Source organism: Balearica regulorum, chromosome 3 (genome assembly GCF_011004875.1).
Source record: "Balearica regulorum gibbericeps isolate bBalReg1 chromosome 3, bBalReg1.pri, whole genome shotgun sequence".
Taxonomy (NCBI): domain Eukaryota; kingdom Metazoa; phylum Chordata; class Aves; order Gruiformes; family Gruidae; genus Balearica; species Balearica regulorum.
Window position 1 is genome coordinate 32,749,570 of NC_046186.1, and position 20,294 is coordinate 32,769,863.

The window sequence follows — 20,294 nt, forward strand, 5'->3', positions numbered from 1 at the left end:
AGTTCCCTGATAAATTGAACTGTAGCCAAGGACCCTTCACGGAATAAACAGGAGGGATTATACCGCTCTGTTGTGCGGTTTTGTAAAAATGTGGAATTTAGTGGCAGAAGCTGGAGACTGTTTTGTGCAGGGGCACAGCTGGCTCCGCAGCTCGCCCGCTCTGGTATCCCCAGCTTAAGCCTGTGCGTGCCATGTCAGAAGAGTGACAGGTGAGGGAAGGTAGCGCAACCATCTCTTGTAAAATATATGATAACTATTCCTCTTGACACTCGATATGCTGCTTTTAGTTCCTGAGGAAAATGAGCGTCCATCCATACGTTCCTGCAAACCTATCCCTTTCAGGAGTTATAAAATAGTCATCCAGATGGCACCAAGTGTTTACGCAGAAGCCGAGGCTTAAGTCGGTCACAGACAGAGGTCCCGAAGACTTGCTTACTAAACAGATAGTTGGAATGCTGGCTCCTAGGTCTGGTTAAATCGAGCCAAAGGAAGCTGGGGCACAAGTGCAGCACGGAGGCGGCTCCGGGAGGAAGCTGCAGATTCAGGCCCGGGCAAGCTCCGCCATCACTGTTGGCTCTCCCCTCCCTAAACAAACCTCAGCAACAGGTTACGCAGCTTTCCCCTGGGAGCTTCGGCAGCTATTCATTTAAAGCTAAAACTCACTTTCGGCAGCGTTGCCTAGGAATTTCACAAGTTCATGTGATGCAGTACATCAGTCATCGTGTAATTAGTTGGCATTTATACGGAACTCCGAAGAGGAGGCATACGGTATGCCAGCATTCTTGCTGTTGTAATGGGCAGCAGTATTTCGGATTATTCTTCCTGAAAAATCACGTGCCAGATTTTACTTATCTTGACTTTTGCACACAATTCCTTTCTCGTCTCACGCTGAAAAATTAGTCATCTGGATAACTTGTATTCCTTAAGAAGAAGACACACACCTCCATTAGTAAGCATCTCAACTAATATTATCCTCTCTTTCTTTTCATGTAATGATATAAACTAAAGGATAGCAATTCTAGTTAACTAATGAAAAAATAGACAGCAAATTATATTTTCATTCTAAATCTTTTCTTTTAGTATACATCCCTCTAAGAAAAATCTGAATTTTATCTACTTGAGCTTTTTTAATGGAGTTATATTAATTTCATGAAAATACTGAACTGTTCAGTTGTTTTGCATGAGATATAGTGACCTGTAACTCTCACAGTATAACTTGCAAATACTCTCTTTAAAAGTGCTTTTTAAGTATGGAAGCAGATCCTATTAAGATTGCCCTTTTAGTGAAATAAAAAATGTTTTAGCAGTTTCAGTCTGGTTTTTTTATCTTCTTTATGCAGTGATACTGATTCTTAAAGCATAAGTCAAGATTGATGTCACAGCCTCACAGAAAATTTGTTTTTAAAAATTTGCTAAATTGGCATGAATGTGATTTATATGTCCTTCATTAGAAGAATGATTTCAGAATAGTCCCATATGCAGTATACATCAATGTAAAGAATCATTTCAAATTACTCCTCAGGATTTTAAATGATCCTTTTTTTACTTAGAAAATAAGCCCATGTCTATTAAAAGTTCTAGGTTCATAAAGTGTGAACTTCTGTGAAATTACTCTTCCAATTTCCCTTTGAAATAATTGTCTCTGAAGCAAAGTAGATTTCAAGTTAAGTTACTAGAGAGAGATACAGAATGACCAAACCCAAGGCATAATGGGATCAGCGAGGAACATATTTTCTGTTCGCTTCGGTAATAAATTATCATGAAAATGTAGCTGATCATGTTTTCTGGCAGACTGAAATACTTACTGCTAAATGCTGTCTCCTTTCCCACAGAAGTAAATGGGTTGGCAGCAGTTTTGAAAGCAAAATCTTGGCCTGTTCCACTTTGCACTCCCAAGCAAAACAGTACGAGCAGCAGGAGCAATAACAGGCCAAACATGGGGTACAAATCTTTCAACTTGCCATCTCGACTCACTTCAGTAGGGTTGTGAATGAGGCCAGGTCGTGTTTGGAAATGCTGAAGATATAAGTATTTGAAATAAGTAATAGTCTAATTTCCCTCACTGAAACAGTAATACAATAAATTAATCATTCTTCTGCGATTTTCCTGTGCCATTTTTCCTTTTTTAGCAAAATTTTGTAACAACAAGGTGTCTGCAGGCTCTGTGGGTTTCTGTATGGATGGTGATGGACAGTCTTGTGGACAAGAAGAGGAAACGATTGTAGTTGTATTTTAAGATTTCTCTCTTCCTCTCTCTCCTGTTTGGGCTTCTGAGGTAGGGCAGTAGGACAATTGCAGCCAGTAAGCTGGCTTGAGGGTATCTGTACCGACACTGCAGCCATCTTGACTCTGTGGAAGATATTTGTATTTCAGCTCCTTTGCTTGTCCCTTCTTACATGAGAGGAAGCCACTGATTTCCCAACAATATGGTACAAACAAGCCAAAGAGGAAAATACTCTCAAAATGGGTTAGAAGGATCGCGGTGACAATCATGGCCTGCACAGCAGAAATTGTTCTTTGATAACACCTCCAGATAAGTAGATTAATTTAAGCCTTAATTGAACTGCATCTTGATGCGTCCTGTCTGTTTTCCTGCCTAGCTGGGGCATTCTTGCAGGGGTGCAGCCACAGCAGCACCGTCCATCCTACAAGCCGAATTTGGGTGACTGTGGAGTGCTCTTCCAGTCAGTCAGGCTGCAGCAGCTTACTGTGATCACGCATTGTGTTACGTCAGGAATCTGAACATCCCTGGTCACTTTTTACCTGACTTCATATGTGTGATTTTGTGCTACTCTACTTGTGGGCTTTACAGAGGGATCATGATATATGTGTGTGATCATCAGTGTGACAGCTTTTCTTCATCCTGGTGAGAAGTGTGTGTTGAAGAACTAGGTCAAGCCCCTGCAGTGGGAATTACCCACCAGTTTGCTTGTAAAACAAATTCTACTGTTGATTTTGTTTATTGAGCTATACCTTTCTGTTTATAAACATGTTATTTCCAAATTGCTTAGCCAAATAACATCTATTATAGCTGAGTCTTTTTAAAGTAGCAAGTTTTTTCATTATAAAAGCTCGCACATTCAAATGATAAGAAAATGACCTTTTCTTATGTTACCACAAGGTGTTTCTGCATACCTAATTTAGGCTTTGTCTCTGTCTTTGCTTGACTCATCTCACTACACTACATGTGCTTTCTCCCTGTCTAGTAGCATTTATTCCATAAAAATCAAGGTCATACATTTGCTGGAATTCATAGTGAGGAAAAAAATGGATAAGAGTAGTTTATGTACAGAACACAAAAACAGTCTGTAAAACTCTATAATGAAATAATTTTTGTGCCTTAATTAGACCTTTCTTATTATTGTTACTATTTGTATTATATTTCTGATTTGTTTTGAGAAGGAAAGGCTGCCGTACTCAGAATCTATTTCAGCAACACTACAAGTGCATAAGGAAACTGTCTAGCCTTCTGCTTCAAAATGCTATGTTTTGAAGCGACCAGGATTTCAGAGTACCAAAAATATACTTACTTGTCTAATATTTCTTAAATACACTTTTGGCATCAGCCGTAAGCTTCTGGAGGAAGTAATTCAAGTAACAACTTTAAGCAACCTCACTTTTCTGCTTCAGCTGGATTTTTTGGGGGGGGGAAGGTTTCTTTGTTTTTTAATTCACCAAGAGGTCACGATAAATGCTTTGCGCTTTTTTTTTTTTTTCAGAGTGTGTTCTTAGGCCGTTACTCGGAGCAATTAGATTTATGGACCAAGTCTCCACTGTGTCTCTGTGGATGCTTGTTGTGATATATCAGGCATTTTAACATGTTTTTGTACCCATATGGTCACACGACAGGATTTTAACCTTTCTGTAAAAAGTGTCTTCTGATAGGTACATGCCAGCTAATAGACTTTCAATTGATAGCTTATGAAACTTAAAACAGCTTAACTGGCTGAACTGTTAGTTGATTTTTCTATCACTTCCAAACACATTTTTCTTCTACCATCTCAAATTAATAATTCTTATTAGCTTATATCTCCTGTTACTTGCCAAAAATATTAACTGTTACGTATTAAAATGTTAATTCCTACAGATATTTTCAATGAGATGCAAGATCTTTTAAAAGCTCGCTTATTCTACTGTAGCATTTTTTAAATCCGCTGTTTTTCCTTCTGTTCCCTTGACTAAACCTTAATCCAAGTTTTGATGGTCTTTTTGTTAAAATATCTGTGAGCTTGTGCTTCATAGCATGCTTGCTTTTTCTTTATCTAGCTTCACAACCAGCATCTTTTCCCTTGCCACCACTTCCCTTTACGGTTTAACTCTTATAAAGGAATTTACAAGTTTCCAATCTTAACTTCTTTTTAAAGATTTTGTACAACCCTCTTGTGCCTGCCTGTGCATCATGTTTTATCTCTTTTCATAGGTGTCCTCACCCATTGTAATAGATTTTCTAGGTTTCAGATGCCCCTCAGCCCATCTCTGGCTTACTGACTTTTCTTCCGCAAGCTACGTGGTAACACTTGAGACGTTTCCACTTCTGGTCTGATGCCACAGGAATAGGCTGCTCTTAGATCTCGCTTTGCCTTGTGCTATTCCTACACCTCCTTTTGCTCATTGCCATACCCATCTCCTCTTGCTGGTGTCAGACTATTGGGCTGACATAGAATGAATCATTTTAATTGCTTTGAATGTTGTTTACCTGGGGAGACGGTACATGTAAAATAGATTGCCTTCTGACACAAATGTTTTCAACACATTCAACAGCATATCCCATGAGGTCACATGTATATATGCAGTCTATATTCTGTCCCTTTCTGTCTGCGGCGGTGGGCTCCTTTGGTGGGATTTGTCTACCTGCTGTGCCTTCTGTGATTTGAGGGAGTGGAGAATCTGATCTCCAGAATTTAAGTAGGGATGAGACTTAAGTAGATACTTAGGCCTACCTTCCTACAAATGCGTATTTCTTTTCTGTGCTAAACTGTTACATTCTTTGCCAAGTTTTATAGGAGTTTAACAGGAGATGTTTTATTTGTCCCTTTAGAGAGATTTCACTTTGAGAAGTTTTCTTTTTCATTCTTCCTGCAGGTTTCTTCAGTTGTTTTTCCAGGATCTCATTCAGTGAATGCTGAACAGGGATAGCATTGCTAAGTCATTACCGTTGCCAAGTTATTACAGTTTTACAGCCGTGTTGGTTAACGGGGCCCATATTGTCCTATCACTTTGTAAACCGAAGATCCCACTGAAGTTAGTGTGAACTTTTACCTCAGTTTCAATGTCAGGATGTGGCTCCTTGTACAGGGTAGTCCTCCCTGCCTAGTTACCAATTGTGAGCTGCTCTCCTCCCTTTCCTTGAAGATAAACCTCCTTATCTGGTTCCTTTTTCTTGACAATAATATTATAGAGAGAAGAAAAAGAATAAAAGTAGGTCTAAGACAAAAATGTTGGCTATTAATTATCATTATTTTGCAGTTACATTCTTGTGTAATTCTTGTCCCTTTGGAGCCTTGGTGTACAGTTATGTGAGGCTAAGTATTTCCTCCTCCATAAAACAGATGTTACAGGTTTTCACCTCATTCCCCTGCATAAAGTTGTCACTAGAAATGAAATACAACAAAACAAAAAACTCCACCTCTTCCTGAATTCCCAGAATTTCTCTGTGAAGGTAGAATATTGGTAACAGTTGGACAGACAGAATTGCCTGCAAATTTCCAATCTACCTTGAGGAAAAAGGAGGGAAGGTTTATAGAGTTCATAGTCACATACTGCTTTATGAGTTTGTGCATGTATAACCTCCATAACTGCACTGTGATTAACTTGCTGTGATTTATTTGTTGAACACAACATTGTCATGCATGTCCTAGATCCATAAGCTTTTCGGAAAAGATGGAAATGGTGTGCAACAGTTTTGTAGAAGACCCTAAGCCTTATCTCGTTTACATTATAAACTGCAGTGAAAGGAGAAATATCCTATAATGAATTAATGTCTGAGGTGCTCTCCTAGCTTCAGTGTTTGAAAGTAGAGCAATGATAAGAGTAGAAGAACTCTTGAACTGACTACTTTTATTTAAAATTAAAGTCAGACTTCATTCTAATCAACTTAAAACATCACTTGAAGATATATGAGCTAGCAGCTTTGGCATGCCCCCTTACTTTCTCAAGTTTATCTTGGGAATTAGAGATCATAAATGAACTTTTTTAACTAACTGCTGGAAATCTGGACACTGTTCAAAAACATGATTCTTAGGGGGTCTCAGTTTACCCTTATTGGGGCAATAAATATGTGGAACTGATTCTAAATAAGGAGTTCAGAATTTGACCAAAGATATAACTCCAGTTGAAGTAATACCTGAGTCTGAATAATTTAAATGGTTAAGAATTTAATATGTTAATATTTCAAACTCTTAAATAAACTAAGCATAAGTTCTTTAATTTGTGAACCCTTGTAAGAATATGTGATATTACATTCAGGACTTTTTTTTTTTTTATTATACAAAGTAGAACTCTTCAGTGCTCTTTGCTGATTACATTGAAACTCATTTCATATTTCTTGTTGCTATAATGGAAATTGGATAGCTTCCTTGAAGTCATATTTTTAAGAAAAACTGTGTTCCAAGGTGACTCATAAAGTAAAGGGAGGGGGGGAGGTACTGTTCTAAGTACAGAGCTGTTATTTGAAGGCTTTGTGATTATATCGTACATTAATCAGATATACAATTAAAGCCCCAAAGCCTCGGAAACAGTCTGTGATTCTGTCTGTGGCTGCAAAGGCGGATGCTTGCACCAAGTTCAGAAGGAAGGCTCAGAAGTCGAGGGTGCATTCAAAACTCCCAAAGCTCCTATGCCTGGTCAGAGAAGAGGGCAAGAGCCAAGTGGCTCTGAAGGGTTTTGAAAAGCCGAGCCAGGCACGCAGAGGAAGCTGCAAAGGGCTGGTTCGTACAATGCAGTGAGCGTAAGGCCGCCTGCTATATTTAGTCCCCTTTCCCTCCTCTCCCTTCCCTTCCCCCTCCTTCAATGCCTACGTTTGAATTTGAGTTGTAGAGTAAGTTGCCATTCATTTAGTATCACTTTTTTCCTTTTTTTTTTCTTATGGCATCCTAACTTAACAACATAAATCACTTTTCATGCAAACCTGTAGTGAAATATAACTATGCTTAAGTAGTTCTGACTTACCTCTTCTTTTCCAAATGTTTCAGCCTTTATATGGAGGAATGCAATTAACAATTGTTGTTTGCATTTTTTCTTGCACCTGAGTATAACTTCATCCTGAAAGAGGTTATTATGAATAACCTATTTTTATTACTAGAAATAAATGCTTTGTCTTGACATCTGGCTCTTTTGTATTAAATAATAGAGGATGAAAATAACACTGAATGTTATATTTGTTTAATGTTTGCATTTTCAGGGTTTGCCAGGGCCGGAGGGTCCCCAAGGTCCACCTGGCAAAGAAGGTCAAAGGGTGAGTAAACTTGGTGAACAGCTGGTGAGTGTGCTAACTGACCTTGATGTGTGACTTCTTTCTAAGTATTAATAAAAAATGGCAAGGTAGCAGCTGAGTATGAAGCACACTGACAACAAGCTGAGCTTTGACATTTGACGTTTCTCTTCAGTTGAAGGAGATTTAACAATTTCAACCATCTAAAGTGTTTTTAATGACTGGCAGCACAGATGTAGATATTGTCATTTGTGCAACATGTTTCTGCTATAATTTTAAATGAAAGAATATTACAGTTGTTCAGAAGTTTTTATTTTATTGGGGGTGGAGGGTAGACCATACCTTACTACCTCTAGGATATATAAAAATATGAATTTAGGGTCATTATCTAAAATATTCACCAGAACTAGTCACCCAGTTTTGTTGTAGATGCCGTTATGCAAGTGTCAGAGCCTAACATGTATACACAAAGAAGTAAGAAAAAAAAAAATGCCCAAAACATGAAATAAACCTTTGGTTGTTCAGAATTTTAATATAAAGAAATAATCAACTGACTGGTTTCTCTGTGCTATGTTTTTGTTTTTCCTGACTTACTGAATTTGGCAGTTCAGTAGAACAGCTGAAGAATATTTATGATTGTGGTATCTCAGGAAATAATTCAGTTTTGAGAGCTTATAATCTAGTCTGTTCCTAAAAGTTTGGGAAGCTATTCAGACTCAAACATTTCAATATTTTCATGAATTAAATTGTGCCCAGTTTGTGGTTTTGAAGTTGGGTCTCAATAATTCTTAGTTTGTTTAGGGACCGTGATATTTAGTAGTTCAGTTAAATTATCTGAAGTGGAAGGATTTAGTATTACTCATCATTGATCTTAGTCAACTACAGTGAATTATTAAAGGCCAGTTTAATAATTCCACTAATAGTAATAATAATAACAGAAGACCAGTTCTTGAACAAAATGAGTAATGGCATGTAGGCCCAAAGCTATGTTTTATATTGTTTTTGAAGCTATAAAAATAGTACTAAATTTCCCTTAAGTTGAACATGAAAATTTGAAAGCTGAGGGTATTTAAGTTGCAAAGTAAGGGTAGAAAACTCATTCAGAAAAGTTGACACAATAAAGGAGAATTAAAAGCTGTGGTGAATATAAACAAGATATTATGGATTTGCTATTAAAGATTTTATAATTACTATGACTCTTACTGTTACAGAGTTAAAGATCCAGGATACTGAAAAGCTACAGATATCCAGTTTTAGCATGTGCTAGCCTGTTTTTCTGTGGAGTATTGAATCCACAGAAACACACAGCTTATTAGTTCTCCTTTAGAAACAGTTATAAATATGGCTGTGTTTTAGAGACATTACTTTTTGAACTTATTTTTTTTATAATACAGAGTTAACACACTGTATTATATATAATGCTGGATAAATTAATTTGGAGATACTTTTTTTTTTTTTCCATTTTGCAGTGGGAATTAGGGCGTTGATACATTTATCATGGCCATTTCCTATTCGCACATAAAATTCAACTGCTGTCTCACTCCAAAATCTATAAAAACAGGAGCGCTGATTGTTTTATAATCTCGGCCATGCACACAGTTGCCTTGAGCCAAACAACGGGAACAGCAGACTGTAGGGCCTCAGCATCTGTCTTTATCTTTCTACCAGTGAGATGCTCACAACAATACTCTTTCTGCTGACCACCCCCGCCCAAGCATTAATAACATAGTTTGCAGTCTTAATTCAACTCCCATGTGCATTTGCATTTCCAATACATTTAATTACACAATAACATACTGTTGGTAACAAGGTCTCTGCTCTGTTTAATGACAAACAGGACAATACACATCTAATGGCTATTAAATATTCCTTTGTATTTAATTATAAATGTCATGTTCTTCTGTTCCACTTTCAGCAGACCCTCCAAATCTTTTACATTATATGAAGTTACTGATTTTTGTCATGGACTGTCTTTTGAAAATTAATGCATTATGTTGAATGTGTAACTAACTGATGATTTTTCCTCAACATATTGTTCAGATGTAAAGGTGATATTGCACTCCTTTTGCAGACAGAAACTGTAACATATGTAGAAAAAAGAGGGATAATGGGTGCAAGTTAATGGGGAGATTCCAGTTGGGTACAAGAGGAAAATTTTTCTCACTGACAACAATCAGCCATTGGAATAATCGGCCCAGGGAAGTGGTGGATTCCCCAACACTGGACACTTCTAAGATTCAGCTGGACGGGGTGCTGGGCCATCTCGTCTAGATGGTGCTTTTGTCTGGATGGAGCTTTTACCAAGAGAGGTTGGACCAGATGATCCTTGAGGTCCCTTCCAACCTGGTATGCTATGATTCTGTGAAAAAAAAAAAAAAAAACAGTTAAAAATATTTGAAAGTATCTATTCAATTTGGATGCCATACTTTGAGAACCTGAATTTTTTACACTTTCTATTTGCATTGTACTTGTCATATTCCAAGTTTTAATTTATACTTACCTCAGCAGCATTTTCAAAAACTGGGCTTAGATTAATGGGGAGCTGAGAGGAGAGTTAAGTGTGTAAGTTAAAGACTCTGAACACACATTAAAACAAGATCTAAGGAACTGAGGAGAATTAACAGTTTTAATGGTGGTATTGTCAAAAACTCAAATATCTAGAAGGCTCATGTTAGAGCTAGTGACTTTGGTAAGCAAAAATACAAAATGAGTTAGAAAGGGAAGGAGAAAAGCCATGCAGTGGGTTTCTTCCCTCTTTGAACTGGCCTGAGCCATGCATTTTCATTTTCAGCATGTTTGTAAGTGGGATTTTGTTATATCATCTAAGTTTAATGTTAGAACTACTAAGAAATACTTAAGGTGGGACCCGGTCCCAGAGTGGGCACCCCTGTCCCTACATTGGCTATAGAGGGAACTAGGACAAATTTGCCCCTATTAAGAGGAATAATCTGGGTAACAGTATTTCCTTCACCTCACAGGAATAATCTGCATCAGAAAATACATAGTAAGAATACATATAATAATTATTATGGAAATAATAGAATAATTTTATATCCTTGTAGAATTATAATAAAGATTAACTGAATGGTAGATTTTTAGTTCAAAGTCAGGACAACCTTAAAATACTTACTGAAATATACGTGAAATTGGCTTACAAGCACAAATTTACAACATCACTGAATTAGATGATGAATGCGGGTTATTTATTTCAAGAGCAAAAGGAGATCAATTCATTATTTGAAATAAAGTGGTAACAGCTTTTTTCCAATGGATACACTGTAGATGCAAGTACATCATATCATTTGAGCCAACACATGATTATTAAAATAAGAAATATGTCGGTTTCTGTGGCTTGGTGATCCAGTGTATTACTACTATATGATCATACTGGGATATGATATTGCTCCCACCTCAACAAGCAATTTAGGTTCTTACATGTTTAAATGATGGTGTGCAAATAAGTCAGCAATGGAACTTGATGACAGAAGTGTGTGAAATGTCTTCTGAGTTGGTCTCCTTGAATGCCTTCCAGATATCCCAAATGACAAAAGAGTTTGCAGAAAACAGCGTACACTAATGTGATATGTTTGCAGAAATGTGTTGTAGGGAAATAATTCAGACTGAGAGGTGAAACCCTGAAAGCTCTTTGACTAGATCTGCGCAGCATTAAAGGATCCTCTGTCAGGATGCATGGTCTATTTTTTGGCTTTGCTTAAGAAAAAATTCCAAACCTAACAAAAATTTGAAGTAGTGCAGAAGTGGAGAAGAACTAGTGCAATGCTAAATAAAAACTGGATTCTTACGCATATTACTTCTTTCATACTGATATAGTAGCAAAATAAATATTTCTTTTCTGAATAAACAAACACATTACTAGGCTAGCATTTAGCAAGGGTATTAGTTATGTTTATACATGTAAACTTGTTAGTTCCCATTCTTTCTCCACTTAGTGTAACACATTTTTCCTCTCATCTCCTTTGTTACGTCTTCTCATTCTGCATATAGCTGGCTTATGCAGGAGAAGACAGCAACCTCCATGAGCAATGAGGTCATACAAATAATGATCTTCAGACTTATATAGCTTGTTTCCTCTGCAGAGCAGTAAAAAAGGAGGAACAGAGCTGTGAGCTGAAGTGAAGCAATTGACTTTCTGTTTACTACCATGCCTCTGTATCTACACAAAAGAAACTACTTAGCATTTGTTGTAGCTCTACCAAAAAAAAAAAAAAAAAGGTGCTCAGTGATTCATCATACATGGTGCATCCTTATTTAGAGTGTTACTTAGAAGAGGAAAGTAATGGTTATGACAGAAGAAATATGGCTACATGATAATCTGGCCATATCCAGAGGCCATACAGTAAACTTATTTCTGATTCTTCAATCAACCTGAGACATATACAATACTCATTTAAAGCTCTTTTTTGTTGTGACAATTTCTTGAGTGAACTTAGATAAATTTTATATGAGAGTGTACTGCCTTTATGTTTCTCCTTTTGTCACGGTACCCATGTCCACTCACATGCATTAGCCAGCATTGTGCTTTCCTGCGGGTGCAAGGACTCCTCAGACCTTTGCTGTTCTTGCCAAAAGACCAGTGTTTCTCCTTGGTCTACCACTGGTGACTAGTATAATTTTTTAGTTTTGTTATCTTTAGTGAAGTACTTTATGTTAGACCGGAGGCCTTGCTAAGTGAGAGCCTTTGTTTTTAATTCTGGTCACTGGAAGAAGTGGGCCAGTAGAGGCAACTGCTCATTCCCTTTTTTTCGTTCCTTCATGTGAGATGCTAGACCATTCTGTGGGTATTACCTTCATACATAATTTTTCAGTGTCCCTCTTGTTGGCTTCAGGCGTTCAGAGCAGCATGTTACTTGGTACTATTACACCAGTGCTCACAATGACATCAGGAGCTTCAGAAGGTAATTAGATGTTACTCAGAAAAGTCCCTGGTCCAATATTACTGACCAAAAAAACCCAGAAAGATTGGGTGCTAACCTAGCATTGTGTGGAATTTAAACCACAGAGGATAACAATGCCATCCTTCTGGCTTCCTGCATTATGCAGGACTTTATTATTTTTCTCAATATTCTTGCACTTAAGTACATCTTTCACAGAAGTACAGTTTTCATCTGAAAGACATCAACAACAGAGACTTCACAAGTCTCCTTGATTTCTTTGTTCCAGTGTTTCTTGTCAATCAATCCCACATAGCAAAATGTGCTTTTTATTCTACACTTGGTCAGCTTAAGCCTCCAACAACTGGGGTTTTTTTTAATGTCTGCTTTACATTAAAGAGATATTTAAAGTATTTTCTCTGTAATCAAATCACCATTCCATTTATTTTTGAGAAAATTCAACAAAAGTCCTTCAGCTCCCCATGTAAAGCATTTTCTGAAGTCTTCAAATAATTTTGCCATGTTGCTGTACTTAAAATTTTCTACTACTTACAGACTGCATGAAGTTTTCCAGACTCTGCCTTTACTACGTTAAATGCAGTGAAGTGAAATTTATGTTTCAAAAACATAATTCCAAAGGGTTTTGGAAATTAATGCTTCATTTCCATTGGATATCTTTGTAGCAGAGATTTTCCCTTAACTTGTTCATTTTTTATAAATACTACTTTTTCTGAAAATGATTTAATTTTTAATACAATATTTTAGTGAAATCAAAGCAACTTTGTTAGCTATACTGTGAAATCTAGAAATAGTCATTTATCATTCTCAGTTGGCCTATAGAAGAGCCAGGCCCAGCATGCAGCTAAGATACACAGCAGTTTCTTCTTCATTTGAGACCTTCTTGATCTTCTGGGCACTTTTTCTGGGATTGGGCACTTCTGGGAAACCTCTGAGGAAACTGAGGGTGCCTGCTGCTGCCACGCAAGGCTAAGGTAAGGGTAGCTCTAGCAGCTTCTAATCAACTCCATCAGCTGTCCTTGATCAAAGGCTGCCTGCAGCCTTTGCGCTAGCTGAGCCCTGGTTAGGGAGGGTCGAGCACCCTTTTAGCCCGTGCCAGGAAGAGGACTATCTAACAGCCAGGCAATGCAGCAGTTACAGAAGCAGTGATAACAGAAGCAGCCAATAGATGTGCAGCAGTGGGTGCAGCAGTTCATGCAGAAGGGCACAAAGAAGAGGCCAGGAAACTTTCTCTGTCCAGCATACGCATCCTTAAAGATGATGGTCACAAGGCACAGGACCTACTGAAGTAGCTGCTGTTGGACTCTTGCACCTAAGCAGCTTCAGATGGAGGGGACAGCTCCGTAAGTCTGTGGGACCTGATGGGTTGCATCCACAAGTGTAGAGGGAGCTGGCTCATGTCACTGCAGGGCCACTCCTGATTATCTTTGAATGGTCATGGTGACTGGGAGAGGCTCCTGAAGGCTGAAGAGAGTAAATATCACTTCTGTCTTCAAGAAGGAAGATCCGAGGAACTACAGACCGATCAGCCTCACTTCAATCCCTGGCAAAGTGATAGAGAAGAAACCATTTCCAAGCACATGAAGGACAAGAAGGTGATTGGGATAATGTGCATGGATTTATGAAGGGGAAATCATGCTTGAGCAACTACATTGCTTTCCACAATGGGGTGACTAGCTTGGTGGATGAGAGGTGAGCACTGGATGTTGTTGACAACTTTAGCAAAGCCTTTGACACTATCTCCCATAACTTAATCTCATCAATTTCATTGAAAAGCTGACTAAGTACAGGTTAGATAAGTGTACAGTGAGGTGGCTTGAAAAGCAACTGAACAACTGGGCCCAGAGGATTGTGATCAGTGGCACAAACTCCAGTTGGAGACAAGTCACTAGTGGTGTACCCCAGGGCTCAGTACTGGAGCCAGCACTGTCCAGCAGCTTCATTAACAACCTGGACAATGGGAAAGAATGTAGCAGAGAACTGGGGCAAGAGGAAGCACATGAAGTTCAATAAGGGGAAATGCAGAATCCTGCATCTAGGGAGCAGTAACCCCAGGTATCAGTATACACTGGAAGCAAACTAGGAAGAAGCTATGTGGAGAGGAACCTGCTGGGCAACAAGCAGACCATGAGTCAGCAATGCACCCTCATGGCAAAAAAAGACCAACCATATCCTGGGCTTCATTTGGAAGAGCATTGCCAGCAGGTCAGGGGGATATCCTTCCCTTTTGCTCAGCACTGGTGAGATCACATCAAGGAGAATGTGAACTTAGTGAAGCTGATCTAGCACAGAGTGACAGCACATTAAAGGGACTGGAGCATCTTTCATAAAAAGAGAGAGCTGGGACTCTTCAGCCTGGAGAAGAGAAGGCTCAGGGAGGATCTTATCAGTGTGTATAATATCTGATGTGAGGGAATGAAGAAGAGGGAGCCAGATTCTTCTCAGTAGTAGCCGGTGACAGGACAAGAGGCAATGGGCACAAATTAAAAATCAGAAAATTCCATCTGAACGCAAGAAAACATTTTTTCATTGTGAGGGTGGTCAAATACTGATACAGGTTGCCCAGAGAGGTTGTAGAGTCTCCATCTGTGGAGATACTCAGAAGTCGAGTAGACACAGTCCTGGACAATTGGTCCTGCTTGAGGAGGGGGATTGTACTAGATGATCTCAAGAGGTCCCTTCCAACCCAGATGATTCTGTGTTTTTTATTTAAATAGCTCAAGCTTATTTTCAGAGTAGCTGCCAACAACTTCATTTTTATGGATTAATAGGATTATTTGAAATGTTTCATGTGTATTTAAACAGACTGATTCTCCACCCTGGTGGTTTCCCTGGTTCCAGTGATGAATTCAGTTCAAACATTTACAAATCTTTCTACGATACCGCAGCCGTATTCTTGACTCTATTCCTTGGGAAGTTGCAGGTGTCTTGAAGTAAATATTTTTGAAACAACTTCCTTATTTCCAATTGTTGTGTTTATAATACCAAATACTTCACTTAAGAGGAGGTTATTTTAGCATTATCTTAGTAACAAATTAAACACCTCATAAAACTGAGAGTCCTTTGGGTTGTTATATCTAGTGTTTCAGCCTTGATTTCACTAAAATGATGTGTTTGGAGGGACTTTGTGAAATTGAAACACCTGCCTTATGTTAATAATCAATTTACTCTCTGAGATTACAAGTTTTTCTAATCAAGCATGAATAAAATTATTATGACACAGTGGAAAATCTTCCTAAATAAATAAATAGGTGGGGAGCTGTTAGATTTTCTTAACATAATTGTTTAGAGTGACATCAAACTTAATTTAAATTCAGGTTGCATTTATCTGGTTTATAGAACTTAAATATTTCTTTGACATAATTTGTTTTCTAGTTCAGTGAGTAAATGTTGTACTCAACCAATTGTAAAACAAGCATTACAGAGCAATGATAATTACTGCATAGTAGGTCAGGCTCCTGGCACAGAGCAAACAGTATTTTTCACAGCTACAGCTCTGGAGTTTTGGAATCTCTTTTAATCTTCTCAGTCCTTCCTGACTTTGATGTAAGCTGGTTTTAAGTATGTAAAGCTCCAGTCTGATTTTATCTTTAAGTTGAAGTGCTGTAAGTTACTTCACTCAGGTATTTAACAGTCTAAAAATGGTTAATGTTAGAGAGAGATAATTTTCAGTTTTTTCTACAAGAATGATTCTACCTTAAAAGTAAAGTAAATAACCAGTAAGGTAGGATACAGCTTTAAAAAATAAATTATATTTTTCCCACTTTGGCTTTTACAAATGGGATAGAAAAGATTGTAATTTAGAATGCTGAAGACAGATTTGTCAAGTAGAAAATAGTATCATTTTTTAAAATTTCTTTGTTGTTTTCCATTGAAGAAATTAAAATCTAACTTTTAATGGAATGGCAGAAATTATTCCACTTTTAAGATCTCATTTAGAATTTTCAGGCTCCCTTCCACATACTCTAGTATCAATATTTTTTTAATGTCTCTTAGAAAAGGTATAGCAACATGAGAGATTAGGAAATTATTTCTCATAATTAAAAAATAATGTATTCATTATAAAAATATCTAAATTTTGAAATATATTTCTACAAGTGATTTTGAATTTTAAATACACTTTTGTGAATACATTTGAAAAATTGTGATGGATTTTGCGTAGGGATTTATTGGCAAAATAGGTTGTGGCATTTTACTACTTGGCACTGCTATGCCTGTTTAAGGACTTTTTTTGATGTTTGTTAAATGCGTTTGAATACTATTATACAGCCTGGCTAGGCACTCTCTTTTAGCATTTCATTAATACAAAAATGAAGAAACTAGAGTTTATTGGAAATCATTCCTAAAATTAGAAAGCCAAGGTTGAGTGCAGGAATGCGTCTGCATTAGCGAGGAACTCCCTAGCAACTTCTCTTCCAAACCAGGGGATTAGGGGCTGCGCTCTATTCGTCTGTGAGCCCTGTTTCTGTGAAAGGCTTTACTGGGATATGAGGGGCAGACTTTCACTTGTTTTCTGCAAACGGCTTTAATTTCTTGCCTTCTGGACTTATTTCCTGTGAGTTTATTCAAGTTTAACATTTAATACAGAGGTTCATTTGTAATACACTGTTTACCGTAATACATCCTCAAGGCCAAGGTTAATAGGATTGAAGAAGGAATTGTACATTCAAGTCCTAACGCTGTATTACTAAAGTTAAAATGGTTTCATTGACTACAACATAGATTTCCAATTTAGGAAAGAGAATATCCAAACTATAAGATTTCTAAGGATTTAAAAAAACACAATTGTGCAATTGTGACACTACCAAAGTTACTCTTATTAACAAACAGCAGTCATGCAATCAGGTGGTTAAATGTCAAAGCCCCCTTTAAATTTTACCAAATTTTTGGCTAAATGCACAATGGAAAATGACTCTGTATTCAGACTGTGCATTTGTTAATTTTCACTTTGTCGAATAGTTGATTTGGATCCTGGAGAACTTTCTCCTGTCCCACAGCCGATTGGTAGATGCACACCGTTGAGTAACTGGGTTGGATGGGTGATTGCTCTGACTATTGTGACTAATTCTAATCTTTGTTTCCAATTAGCTCTTGAACTGGCTTTCTTACTGATACTGCCATGTGAAGTTGCCTTCATTCCCCTAAAATGGCAGCTTGGCAAGCTTTTCCTGGTAAACCATGGAGCGGAGGACTCTCACCAGCTTTGGGCTGGGCTTGGCTTTCCCCTGGGTTAGAGTTGGCTGGAGCTCTGCAAGGTCCAGATTAGCTGCTAGGGGCACTGGCTTGTGACCACAGCCGGAGAGGGAAAATGGGAAGTCTATATGGACTGAGTGTATCAGCTTGGAGAACTGAGGCAAAGGAAAGCCTCTTTTCTGTACTCTAAATTAACGTAGGCACTGGCACTTGTCTGACTGCTTCATCACAACTTTGGACAGCTGGAGAAACAGTCCTTTAAGTGCCCGGAGCTCCACTCACATTGCTGCGTTTAGGTGCCCAAGGGGCTGGCGGGTTGTCCATGGGTTGGGCACACTGAGATGGGGGGGTCTTCATTTTCCACCTCCCTCCTGCTTGTGGTATATCTGTCTCTTGGTCAGTCTGGTGTTGAGGATTATTCAAAAGAATCTTAGTTTAGCTTGGCAAACGAGTTACATGAGCCTCATTAGTCTTGCATAATAACTACACTAGTTAAGACTCTAAAGCCCAGCTTCCTACTTTCTCTAGAAGTAGTTCCTGTTTTGAAATGTGATGATGTGTTTCAGGAACTGCTAATTAGCAGTTTCCTTTGAAAATTCACATGGGCTTATTCTAAGAACTTTTTCCTTCGTATTCAAGTGTGGGTGCTTTAAATTATTAATTCCATAAATCATGTCAGCGTTCCTACATAACTCTGCTCAATTTTATCCTAAAATAGTCTCTAGCTTATTTTTAGACACTAGGATTAGCGATCTTACTCTTCTGTAGTTAGTGGTATGTGAATAGATGGATGCAACATGATACAGCAGGGGGTTACGATACAGGCTTTGAATTCTTGCATTGTGTGTTGGACCTGCAGCGGTGCCCAGGGGTGGCAAGCAGAATCAGAGCACAAACTTGCGGAAGGATGCACAGAGCCTCTCTTCTGGGCAGCGCTTGCATCTAATGTAAGGCAAAGCTCAAGTCATTTTGATGAACAGAAGGGGTGAAGGAAGAGAGGAATAAAGAGTGAAGTTGACCTCATAGGTCAGCTAGGCACTCAGCTGGGGTTTGCTGAAGCGTATAATTTCTTATTTTTTTTTTTAATAGTTTATCTTTTTTTGCCCCTGACCAAGCAGTTATTTGAATGATTTGTGTGTGTATTGTAGCTGAAATTTGTGCTATGGAAAAGAGGAAAGTAGCCAACTGTCCAAATTAGTTGAGGGCAGGTATTTCATGATTCAAGGGGACAGGATACAGTATCAATAACATTTAGACACCTTCTTATCACATTGATTGCCAACAAAAATACACTCAGCACAAAGGAAATAATAACCAGCAACTGTTTTGGTTTTCTTTAGATATTATTCTAGGTATCATTAGACAACTTGTTGACACCACTTATCTTGTTTAAGTTAGTGTAGGTGGTATTGGATTTTTTTATTTAGTTAAAGGAAGTATTTGATGCCTAGAACATTCATTTGTCTTTTGAGTGGTTTTATAACCTCAATATTTACTCAGTGAACTCAACTAAGTAAAGGTAATGGGCCTCGTGTGCCGGCTGCCTGCCCCATGCACAGCACGACGGCAGTGAATACAGCTCTCACGGGGCTGTGGAGACCCGCTGCTGAGCAGGACGTGGGAACTGTGGCTCTCCGCTAAGCCCTCTCTACGAACCAGAGAGGGCACAGAGATGTTTTTCACTTCTTCTTTCTCGCCACAAGGAAAACTCGGAATCAAACTGTAAATACTTAGTCACAGTCTGGCTCATGGTCTGCTCAAGGCAAGGCCATAATGGGCTTATCAAAAATGTTCTTCTAATTGTTTTAATTATCCTAAGCAAAAACATAAACCACTTTTTGCTTACACTCTTAGTATACTGTGTATTTTAATTTTTTCATACTGATGTGGGAAATCATAAAGAAGCAGGAGTGCTGGCAAGTACATGGAGCTGTGTGTATCCCTGACATTTAAATCTCTGCATCCAAAAGGCTTTGCTGAAAGGTAGTGGCCTTTTACGTATTTCTGTGTTAAAATAATAAACAGTTTAGAAGGGTGCTTGTAAGGAAAAAAAAGAAAAAAAAGTACTTTTGTTCCTGCAGGAAAAGCTGATGCTTCATACTGGTCTGTGTGATTGTTCTACAGATTTTTTTGTACACATGGCACATACTATAATGGCTAATATAATGACTGGATAAAAGGTAGGGCAAGTGTTTATTCTGTGTTTCACCGGAGAAGTGTTCTGATAATTAATAAATGACAGTGAAAAAATAATTACACACACACCCCCAAAACAATTATTTTCTTATAACTGATTTTTCAGAAAGTTCGTCAAGTTTTGACTTCGCCATATGTCATAAATCACATTTTAGCTCATCTTGTAAATAGAGATAAAATTGCCTTCCCAACATATTCCATGTTTTCCTGTGTAATTAACACCTCGTTCACAGCTGTGGCTGCCAGTCAGAACCCTACCTTCTTCCCCCGGACACTTCCTTGATACTTTGTTTAGACTGCTGAGATTTTAAGTGTCACCCTCAGGATACTTTAAATAAGTCCAAACAGGAAAAGGAAGGTGCTTTAAGAAGTCAACAGTATAGATCATTATAACTCAGATGGACTATTTTAAAAGTATGAAGCAATTTATCTTTGGTTATTATTTACATCATTACCTCTCAATCTAGTTTTCATACCTTCTAAGGAAAGTTTACTATTTTTCAAAAAAGACAGGAAATACTAGTTTCCATCTGTATTTCTGAAGTAGAGATCAAAGTCAAAAACAA

General features: G+C 38.0%; 1 protein-coding gene across 7 annotated transcripts in view; it reads left to right on the forward strand.

The window, feature by feature from the left end:
* Positions 1-20,294, forward strand: part of COL19A1 (collagen type XIX alpha 1 chain) — a 205,459-nt gene that overhangs the window by 113,502 nt on the left and 71,663 nt on the right. For all 7 annotated transcript variants that reach the window (XM_075747427.1, XM_075747424.1, XM_075747428.1 and 4 more), the window contains one exon: positions 7,400-7,453. In XM_075747427.1, the coding sequence (XP_075603542.1) occupies positions 7,400-7,453 (54 nt within the window). The remainder of the gene's footprint in view (positions 1-7,399; positions 7,454-20,294) is intronic.